Source organism: Rhineura floridana, chromosome 11 (genome assembly GCF_030035675.1).
Source record: "Rhineura floridana isolate rRhiFlo1 chromosome 11, rRhiFlo1.hap2, whole genome shotgun sequence".
Lineage (NCBI taxonomy): Eukaryota > Metazoa > Chordata > Lepidosauria > Squamata > Rhineuridae > Rhineura > Rhineura floridana.
Window position 1 is genome coordinate 17989153 of NC_084490.1, and position 11166 is coordinate 18000318.

Genomic DNA, 11166 nt, shown 5'->3' on the forward strand with positions numbered 1-11166 from the left:
CTGTAGCAAAAATAATAATAAAAACACCGCAGCAAGTAGCAACATTTGGGTGCCTACTAGAAATCATCTAGTAAAAGATATATTTAAAAATACTGGGAATCTTTCCATTTTATATAAAATAAACCTCATGTGGGTTTTGAAGGATAAACTTCTCCACAGAATTTTTTGGAAGCAGATTGACTTCAAATGTTTACATGTGCAGTGAAAAACTCTTTCCTGGTTCTTAAAAAGGTTTTCCCTTCTCTCCCCCCCCCCCGGAGATTTCAAGTACTTTCTCAGAGTTCCCTGCCTTTAAAGGGATTTTTTCTTCTCTAATAATAAAAGATTCATCCCACCTCGTAAAGGGATGTACTTTTTCACATAGATTTTTCTTTATCAATACAATTTGTACATGTGAGCACCTGATCGTAAAGAATTAAGAAACCTCTGGCCTCAGTAGGCAAATTCTTGTAAGGGCTCATGGGGTTTAAGAGAAGAGGAAAGTTTGCAAGTGGGGGTGGGAGAAGGGTATGTGTAGAAACTGCAACTGAATTTTTTTATATATAAAAAATCCCATTTATTGACTGGTTTGCATGTTTTTTGGAGTCTGTAAACAAAAAAATAAAATTTGTGTGGGCACAAACCCCACGCACACCACTGAGAGGCCTGTGTCCTTTGAAGAGGGTGCGCAGCTCGCCAACGTCACTCAGGAATGTCAATTACCAATTCATCGTCTCCATCCAAGGGGTCTTCACCGCTTCCCTCCCCTGTATCACTGAACATCTGATGGGGCACTGTGCTGAGGATGGTAGGCGGCGGCAGCTTGGGGGTCCCACGGGGTGAAGGAAAGGGTAACCCCACTACTACAGATGAACAGTCAGAGTGGGAGGTGGGGGGCAGCGGGAGCTGCAGTGGGGAAAAAACAAAATGTGGGTGGGAAAGTGAGCCGTCTGCCATCCAAGTTCCCCCTCATCCCTGCATTCTTCACATAAAATGAAGTAACACACATTGATAATACCATCTCCCATGTGAAATATCATACTGTGTCGAGATTCCTTCCTTCCACACAGAGTAACACTGCACTTATATCGGCCCACCAAAACCCATAACAATTCAACTGAATTCTTGTCTAGAACTTTCCATGTTTGCAACCAAGAGCCTGGTATATATCCAGGTAGTGTCAGAACTGGATGAGCAAGTCTTCCAGTAACTTACAAGGTGGGCCTGCAACATCATATTACTATGATCACAACATATTACTATGATCACTACGCTCCACTCAAGAGCACCCCATCCTTTTCCCATGCCCCACAACAATTTTTTCTTCCCAAAATGCCCATGTGACTTTTGGTTAAAATGGCACCATATGGATGGGGTCAAACAATTCCCCAGGACAACAAAAGAATTGTTTAGTTCTATGAGGACAGGTGAAATTTCCTAATGCAACAATCATAAAAACAAACACATACATACACACACACACAACTCCCAGGGAGCTGGGCAAACTGGGGAGAAGCCACAATAGCACAGAAGTTCAAAATCAGTTTTAAGTTTGTAGCATTGATGCATCTTCACTGTTCTTCTATGTTGCTGTGCCCTACTGGTTCAACAAAATTAAATCCACATGGGCACAGAAAACATCACCATGTACATAATGTATATTTAATGAAATACATCCAAATTAAATGCTCATCTCCCCCTGCCAATATTGTAGTACAGTATTTGGCCATTTAAATGTGCCCACAAATTTAATTCAGTACCACACATTCAGATTTCAGCATGCCTACAAAGCACACAGCATTTTCTGAAACGAAGACATCTTTCTCCCAACCACCCCACCAACACAATCTTGATGGTACCTTGAGTTTGCGGGGCCTTGGGGGCCGCCTGGCAGAACGGCCAGCGTTGGCATCAGGTTGGGGAGGGCCAGTCTCAGGCCCTAGCGCCAAGTAGTCAGAGGGGAAGGGAGCATAAGGGGGTGAGGCCAGCTGGGTGGGAAAAGGATGGGGGTGGTGGAAATGGAATAAGAAATCAAAGTATGAATGATGAGCAAGGGAGCCCCCAGAAAAGGGTTCCGAGTAAGAAGCCATACACATATAATATGAAATCTATGCCTGTACAGACTTGAACTGGTAACTGTCTGAGCTCAAACACCACCTGCCATCTGAAGAACAAGCACTGCTGGATCAAACCAGAGGGCCACACAATCCATCATGGCAAAGTAGCCTTTGCTAGACCTATCCTCCACAGATTTGTCTAACCCCCTTTTAAAGCCATCTAAGCTACCTGCCATCACATCCTGCGGCTGTGAATTCCATATGTAACTGCATAATCTGTGAAGTAGTATTTTGTCTGTGCTGAATCTTCTACTCCTCAGTTTCACTGGGTGAACCCAAGTTCTAGTATTGAAGCGGTGCTGGTGGGAAATCTCTATCCGCTTCCTCTGCACCTTTCATTGTTTTGTAAATCTCTTATAGCAGCCTTCACTAAACTGACCTCCTCCAAATGTTTTGGATAATAACTCCCATTAGCCCCACTTACTTCTGACAAGACATGTATTAGGTTTACACTGCTAGCCATTTCTACCCCCAGCAAGAAAAACTAAAAAGCCTGAAATTTAAGCCCTTCCCTGGTAGAGAAAGTGTTCCAATTCCTTGATCATTTTGGTTGCCCTTATCAACTAAATATCAAGTCTTTGATGAAATGCTGCCCCCCAAAAAACAGTCTTCTGCTCTTTGAAGAGGCCAACGGGAAATAGAAAACATGACTAACTACCCAAACGTACACATCAGGCCCCAACACTCTGCATGCGTGTGCACTGTTATACTAATGTAGGCAACTAACAATTGCCTCAGGTTTAATGGAATCACTTTTCCCAACCCATTACACTATCTCTGACCAAGAGAGAGAGGGGGGCTCAATCACATGTTTACATAGCATGTTAACAACTACAAATAAATGCTGCAACAGAAAATGATGAAGCAAAATGGAGGTGATATGATAAGGAGGCTAAAAAGGAGAGGGTGGGGAGTAGTCAAGGGCATCATGACATAAATAACCAGTGTCAGTTCTGCTCTTGAAATTAAGGCAGCCATTGCGAGATAAGGGCACAGAAGACTCGTGCCCATAATGGAACATGTTGGCGGGACCAGAATACAGCTACCAACCAAGTTGTGGAGCTTATTTGTCACCCTTTCAAAACTTGGCAGCTCTATCAAAGACACCAGATGACCATTTTGAATGCTGGCAAAGAAACTTAGTCAAAGAAGGCGACTGCATTCCAGCACTCATCAGCACAGCCATATCAAGGAGTATGCAGGATAAGCACTTTTGTTTCACATATGGCATCTTGGCTTAGGAAAGGGAAGGAAACTTATCCATTATGGCAGAGAATATCCACTGCCATTCCAATCCCTGGCAGCATTGCTTCATCTCTTTGGCAAGTTTTGTTAAAGGTCTGGTTAGCTTAACTTACATCTCTGATATTGGAAGTGACGGGCAGCAGGTGGTGTGATGGGGCAGAGGTGCTTAACGGTCCTGACAAGTGAGTCATTACTGTATACTGGGAAGGCGAGGCAGCAGCAAGGCTGGCACAGCGCAAACAGCTGAGCCATTCTGGCACTCCTCCCGGTGCATGTGCACCATGCCACCCTCCCTGCTGCCTGGCCTCCCAGTATACAGCAGCAACTCACTTGCTGGGAGGTCAGTTAGGCATATCCGGCCCATCAAAACATCCACTGCTGGAAGAGACCTATGCAAGTCTTTTCCTGCCTAATAGCACTTAAAGGCACCCAGCCCTATTACCCATACAGAAACGAATTACTCACAGAGGTCAAGTAAGGGGATGGTGCCCCTGAAGCTGGGAGCCCAAAACCAGAGGTTGGCTGGAGGGAAAGGCCTGAAGATGAAGGGGACGAGGCACTGCCAAGCTGGGGACTTTGTTTTCTGTGGACAGAAAGTTGTATGAAAATTTGCCATGACTGCAAGCCACAAAGCCAGGGCAACTATCAGCATGATCTATACAGATTTACCCATGGCGGCAAAAAATTCATATTGAATAGTGGGGAGCAAAGGAGGGGTGATTTGCTCATGCACAGTAAACTGTGGTTTATGGCTTACCATTTATTTATTTAAAATTTAAAATATTTCTATCCCACCCTTCTACCCCACAATAGGGCACTCAGGAAGGCTAGCATGACATGCAATGGACGATAGGCAAAGCAGCCATCTTTGCTTCCGATATAGATTACCCCTTATAGCACATACCTAAAAAAGGTCATGTAGGAAAACAACGTAAGGTCCTTTTTGCTTCCTAAACAAAGAAATCATTTTGAAAGCAGGCTGAAATTGGCCAAACAGAAAGATTCTGGCCGTAGCAGGAGTCAAACAGACAGCACAGACATCTTAGTGGCAGCCATCCTGGACGTTGGTACTTACTTACCCTCCACCTTGGAGCCCAAGGCTCACACACTCACCTCTTTAGCGACTGTGGCTCTGTCCCCTTCGGCATCTCCCCATCACTATTGTCAGAGGAGGCTGTTGCCTCAGAGTCTGAAACAGAAAATTAGTTTTAGTCAGATTTGAATACCAACTTTCCGCTAAGGAGCTTAGCACAGAGCATACGTGGGTGTCATTTCATCCACACAAAATGCCTGAGAGGTAGGTTAGTCTGAGAAACACAATTTGGCCAGCGATCCTCTCCAGTGATCTTCAGGGCTGAGTGGTGATTTGAACTCAAGTCCTCCTGGTCCAAGCTTGCTCCACTTCACCACACTGACTCACATGTCCAACCCTTACGACAACAGTTCTTGCACCATATACTGGTGTTAAGGATGAAGCTATAATGCCCCTTCAAAATGCTTTTAGCTGCTATTCTTTCTACGACCTCATTTATTAAATGATACACTATCATGGCATGCCTGGACTAAACAAGTACTTCAACACATAAATCTTTATTTATTTACAGCCTGCAGCATTCTGAATGGTCAAAGTGGGTTTCAGAAATCACATTTCATCAAGTTTATCTTCATACCCTTTTTCTGCAATTACTGCACTCAAACAAGATACATCATCATAACAAGTTCATTACAAAAATGAGTAAGTCATCAAAACAATTTCTATAATCAATACTAAACTCCTTACACAAAAGCAATTGACAAGACTAACAGCAGTTTTAATAAAAAGTCAACAGTTCATTTACTCATCCTAGCAAAAACCACCAACAGAACTAGGCAACAAATAAAGATGCCCATATCAAACGTGAAAAAATGATGTTAAAATCCACAGCTTAAAACTCACAAAGCAAACTGATATTTTAAAAAGCAACAGTAGCCAAATACAAAACGCGATATAGATGTTAACGTTCTAAGCCAGAGCTAGATGATAAAAAAAAAACTGCAGATATTAACAAATAATCAGCAGCCAGTTCTACAAGAGTGCCAATACAGAAGACAGTGGTCTGTTTTTTTTAATGAGCACCAATACATAAACTGCTAGGTAGTTACCAGAAATAAATCTCTGTTAAGAATAGCAGAACAGCCATAGGCATCAAGTTGAAGCACACAGTAATAGTAACAGATGCTAATGGAGGTCTGTGAGGCATTCTTCCCTGGCTCTCCCTGTCAGGTTCCTACCTGCTCGTGGTTACTGCCTGTCTCTAGGCACCACCAGGGACTCCACCAGTCCGGACCGCTCTCTCTTATGTTTTCTCTCCCCCCTCTAGCACAGATCTCAACAGATCCCCCTGCTAGGCAACCACCAGTAACGTCCCAATACTATTATTTCCAGAGACTCTGAATACTGGTATTGTTATTCTCTTCACCGCTGCCACCATTTGTTACAGTTCCCCTTCAGCCTTGGTCATTACCTTACCCTCCCTTCTGGTCTGTGAAACCCCAGCCAAGGATCAGGCCTTTGGTAAACCAAATTAAGTATTTATTACAGATAACAAAGCTAACAAGATTAACAAGATTTCTTCTTAAGGCACATAAGCATATGGTTTTACTCAATACTAATCCGAACTCCACCTCCCTCCTTCTTCACGCTCTCCTGGCAAAAAACTCTCTCAAACCCCACCAAGCAATCCACTCTTTCTCTTCTCCCCCCAGATTCCACAATTCACCACCTCACATTCACCAGATTTACCTGTCATCCTTTCATTTATACTGTCAGCCATTTTAAACATTCAGCCAATCATCAAGCATTCTATTGCCCATTCACTCCCCCTCCTCTTTCACTACTTACCATGTATACTCTAAACAACCAGCACTTACCATATATACACTAATATATAGGAACATCACAAGGTCACTGATTCATAGGGTCACCATAAGTCATAATCGACTTGAACACACATAACACACATACAATAATAATAATAAGCCAGACAAAGAACTTTTAATCTCTTTCAACATTTTTCCTCATCCACTTTCCTGAGTTAACCCCAACTCCCAAAAGCTAAGATCAAGCAGGCCTTGCGGATAAGCACATAAAAGTTATTGGCCCAAACACATTATATGGTGATATGTTTGTTACCTGTCCAAACAAGTCTGTGCTATTTATAACACACTAAAGAATCAATTCTAATCCAGTTTACCAATATTTCCTTCCCTGATCGCCTGAAAACAATTTTCACTTGTCACAGGCAAACAGGCACGCAGATAGATTCAAGCCTGGTTAATAAGTCACGATATAATAGCCATCGCCACTCTAGATAACAACACAGCAGGAAATCCTTCAGCATCTCTGTTTCCATATACAATCTTCTTCCAGTCAGGAAACTATTGTTCAAAGGGAGAAGCCCCAAAGCAGAACAATCCATTTCCTAGAGAAGAGGTGGAGAACCTGAGGCCTGCAGGCCGAATGAGGCCCTTGAGACCTCTCTGTCTGGCCCTTGGGACTCTCCCCAGGCCATGCCCCTCGCCGGTCCTGCTCCGTTCCCTCCTGAAGTGCTTCTGCTTGAGTAGAATGTCCCTGAATGAGGAAAAGGCCTCTTGCTCATCTAGATATATATGCCTGCACGACACGTTTGATTTTTGCATGGCAGGAATATAGCCTACTGTACAAAGGGAGTCACATGCATTGCCTAACCCACTTCTTGTATTTGGCCCACCCACCAGGGCCGGATTAAGCTGAGGAGGACCCCTAGGCTGATTCTGAGACGCCCGCCGTGCAATCCCATCCCGTCCCATCCCCCCTGCTTCACCTACCTTTCTGCTTTTTTTGTGGCTGCGCACACTGTGCACACAGGTTTGCCATCAATCAAGATGGCGGCCAAGGTTTCCCTAAGCGGCTGAAGCCTCTGCCACCATCTTGGTTGCTGGCAGCAATGCGCACATGCGTGCCATCAACCAAGATGGCGGCAGAGGCTTCAGCTCCTTAGGGAAACCTTGGCCGCCATCTTGATTGATGGCAAACTGCAAAACAGAGAAAAAGGTAAGTGAAGCGGGGGGATGGCGGGCGGTTTGGAAGCTCTTGTCCCACAATCCGCAGCTCCTGTCCTGCTTCTGCAGGTTGCGGGCCCCAAGAGCTCCGGGCCCCCTAGGCTTCAGCCTACTAAGCCTAATGGATAATCCAGCCCTGCCACCCACCACTGGCACGCAAGCCCACTGAAGGCTGCCCACGAGGGAATGGGGGCCTTCGGTTGAACAGGTTCAGAGGAGGGCAACAAGGATGATCAGGGGACTAGAAACTAAGCCCTGTGAGGAGAGACTGAAAGAACTGGGCATGTTTAGTCTTGGGAAGAGAAGACTGAAGGGAGATATGATAGCACTCTTCAAGTACATGAAAGGTTTTCACACAGAGGAGGGCCGGGATCTCTTCTCAATCATCCCAGAGTGCAGGACATGGAATAATGGGCTCAAGTTGCAGGAAGCCAGATTTCGACTGGACATCAGGAAAAACTTCCTAACTGTTAGAGCCATACGACAATGGAACCAATTACCTAGAGAGGTAGTGGGCTCTCCGACACTGGAGGCATTCAAGAGGCAGCTGGACAGACATCTGTCGGGAATGCCTTGATGCATTGAGCAGGGAGTTGGACTTGATGGCCTTATAGGCCCCTGCCAACTCTACTATTCTATGATAAGATTTCCCAGCCCCTGCCCTAGAGATAACAATCTTTTGTACAGGGCAGGAACACTGGTCTAATACGCAAAAAATATTAGCAAGTAAAAAAGTAGATATTTTTCCACTATTCCAGTGGAAGAAGATAACAAAAATGGAGAGATGTGTCTTGGGTGGGCTCCTGACGTACTAAGATGTCATGGAGGTGTGGGGCTGATTCTATACTTTTTGGACCAATGTTCATGTTCTGGTTTTCTTTCAGTTCTTTGGATAATAATTTTGGGCCATGTTGTTACTGCTGCTGCTGACAGAAAACACTGTATTTCTTTTAACTCTTTTTCACATTTCTATATATAAGACTGTGGGGCCATCACTACGCTCTTCCTGAAGCACAGTCAGAAGGAAGCTGTGAGCCTCGAATTACCTGATGATTCTTCATCCACATTCTCATACTGGAGCAGGCGGTCAAGTAGAAAACTGGAAACAGGAAACAGAATGAGAGGAAGTGACAATCTCAAATCTAGCACTTAATTTCTAAAAAAGAGAATGTCTGAGGCGTCAAGCCTTCCCCAGCACTGTGCCATCTGCCTTGAAAGTCCTGCTCTTTACACCTAATTACACAGAAACTGCCCAAATTAACTTAGTGGCAAGAGAAAGGCACTCTGCACTGGTCTTTATTGTTACTTCTCATAGCATTGGATTCTAGCCTGGTATTGATAACAAATTCTGGGTCTGAGCATTTAGTAGCCATGGCACAAATTGAGTCCTGTTGCTCTCTCAGATGCACAGTACCTGCTCCCTCCTCCCTCTCCAGTTATTAAGCTGCCATCTTTTGAGGCCAAAGCTTCTCTATAGTTATTAATTTTTCAGACAGAAACCAAACAGGTGCAGCTTTCCCTAGCATGAGATGCAATGAGGGAAAGCCTGGCCTGTTGAATTTCTCCTTGTCATGTAGTTTTTAAGGACCCAGAAGCCCTGCTAGAAAAAGATGGCAACCCTCTCCTACTACGTATTTGTTTGCTTGTAAAATTTATATCCCACCCTTCACCTTTAAACAATCTCAGCTCTCCCACACCAAGGCCATAAGTATCTCTCAATGTCAGCTTGAAAGCCTCCCTACGGTTTCCCATTTTGTACCCCCTTCTCTGTCTCATCAGCTCACCTTTTATCCCGTGAAACTTTTAAGAGTTTTCTTTGAGCTTTTCTCAGCTCTTCCTGGAAACATTCTTGTTCCTGAGAAATGGCAAGAGAGATCTCATAAGAGTCAGGGAGCCATGCCACTGGGCTACCACTCTTGACTAGTTTTTTCTCTCCTCTCCAGACAACCCTTGAGGTAGATTCCCTCCCTCCCTCAGGTAGCAGATTCTGAGAGCCCTTAAAGGGCAGCAAATTGCCAAGTCAGTTAACCAATTGTTATTTCTTTACTGGGAGGAGGAGTGCCCTTTCGATTTCTGCCTCAAGTGGCAAAACCTCTTGGACCAGCTCTGTTCCCCTATCACAAAAATCATCACCACCTATATAGCAGAAGGTTTTGGACTCTAAGCCTTTTACTCTGCTGTTTCGTGTAGATTCTTTGTTGTTCTGCTGGTCATACAATTATTTTATTGAATGTACTGTAATTGTTTTAACTGTTGCAAACTGATCTTCAGATTGAACAGCAGGATTTTAAATGTCTGTAAGAAAGAAAGCTCTTCCCATGCAATTATCTTATTGTAATGCTTACAACAACCCTGTAAAGTAGGTTAGTATTATAATCCCCCATATTGTCCATACTTAGCTGAGGCTGCCTATCAAGTTCATAGTAGCAATATGATTCAAATCAGGGATTCAGGAATCAAACAACCACTACTCTGCACCCTAGCAGCCAATTCCCTGCCCCCCATTTCCCCAGAAGAATCTCCAAAACCTAGCATGGATTCCCCACATCATACTTCCAGGGAAGAAATCAGTGGCCCTTCAGTCACACGCTCAGCTCCTTTACAGGTCACCAGGCTATCCAGTCTCAGACCAGTCCCTCCCAAAAAAGGTTTTAAGCTCAACTCACAATACCATCCTACCTACAGTCAAAACTGAACGTGCAACATCCTTAACTGAATAAATATTACCAACAATCCTTTCAAAAATCCCTCTGGAAGAACCAGCACCCCTCACCTCCCCACAAAACAAAGCGCGGGTTGATTAAATGTTTCTTAATCCAGACGCCACGCGTGCTCCATTGCATCCCATACCGCCCAGAATGCCCCCAATGTTTTAGGCACGGGAGATCAGAAACATTTTAACCCAGCGTAACCCCTTCCCCCACTCCCATAGTTTTTTGCCCGTGTATAATTCATCCCGGCCACCCCACCCCACCCCACCCCAAAACATAAACATCTCCCCATATCCTTCTAAAACATTACTCGCTCCTCCAGTTGCTCTTCCCTCCAATGCTACCCCTCTCTCCCCACAACTCTGCACCCCTGTTCCCCTCCCCACTCCTCGCCTCCTCACATAGATCAGGAACTTGAGCCTCCTCTTCAAGGCTCTGTAGCGTCTCTTGTAGCCCCCGCTGCCAGGATCAGGCTCTCCTGCCCCGTTCATGCCCAGCTGGGGGAGCAACTTGACACAAGAACTGAGGCACGGGGGAGAAGGGGGAGGGACCTGGAGTGGAAGAACTACGTCTCCCAGCGTACCGCGGAAAGGAGAAGGAAATAGGCAGGAGGTTCAAAACCACAACTCCCAGCATGCCACAGGAAATAAGGGGCTGGTACTTCAGCTGATGGCACTGCCTCTTTCCCATCTAAATCCCTTCTCAAAACTTTGGTTTTCTCGCGTGGCGTTCGGTTAATCTCTTCTAAAATATCCACATTTTAACTATGTGTGAACTTAAGAAGAGTCCTTCTGGATCAGGCCTAAAGCCCATCTTAGCCCAGCGTCCGACTCTCACAGTGGCCAACCCGTCATGGGAAGCCCTCAAACATGACGAAGGGAACGGCAACTCTCCCCACTTGTGATTCCCAGCAACTGGTATTCAGAGGTATACTGCCTCCTAACAGTAGAGGAAGAACGAGTACCCAAAACGAAAAGAGATCGGGAGGGAGGAGGAAGAAAAAGCAAACTCTGGCACTAGTTCTTCGACACAAA

General features: G+C 44.9%; 1 protein-coding gene across 2 annotated transcripts; it reads right to left on the minus strand.

Annotated features, from left to right (window-relative positions):
• Positions 1-554: 554 nt before the first annotated feature.
• Positions 555-10786, minus strand: INO80E (INO80 complex subunit E). 2 transcript variants are annotated; one of them, XM_061588722.1, is made up of 7 exons: positions 10534-10774; positions 9206-9276; positions 8468-8520; positions 4455-4530; positions 3807-3924; positions 1839-1967; positions 555-885 (listed from the first exon to the last, which is right to left on the minus strand). In XM_061588722.1, the coding sequence occupies exons 1-7, from the start codon at positions 10621-10623 to the stop codon at positions 682-684; spliced, it is 741 nt and encodes a 246-aa protein (XP_061444706.1). In that variant the 5' UTR covers positions 10624-10774; the 3' UTR covers positions 555-681. The 2 variants fall into 2 exon arrangements, with proteins under 2 accessions (XP_061444706.1, XP_061444707.1); XM_061588723.1 differs by lacking the exon at positions 1839-1967 and having other exon boundaries at positions 10534-10786.
• Positions 10787-11166: the final 380 nt, after the last annotated feature.

Bases quoted from the DNA above. Each gene is read 5' to 3' on its own strand.
- INO80E (XM_061588722.1), bottom strand. From the start codon at position 10,623: ATGAACGGGGCAGGAGAGCCTGATCCTGGCAGCGGGGGCTACAAGAGA. The intron at 3,925-4,454 runs GTGAGTGTGTGA...TTCTGTCCACAG, and splicing joins GAGCCACAGTCGCTAAAGAG to AAAACAAAGTCCCCAGCTTG. The intron at 886-1,838 runs GTACCATCAAGA...TCCCCACTGCAG, and splicing joins CAAGGCCCCGCAAACTCAAG to CTCCCGCTGCCCCCCACCTC.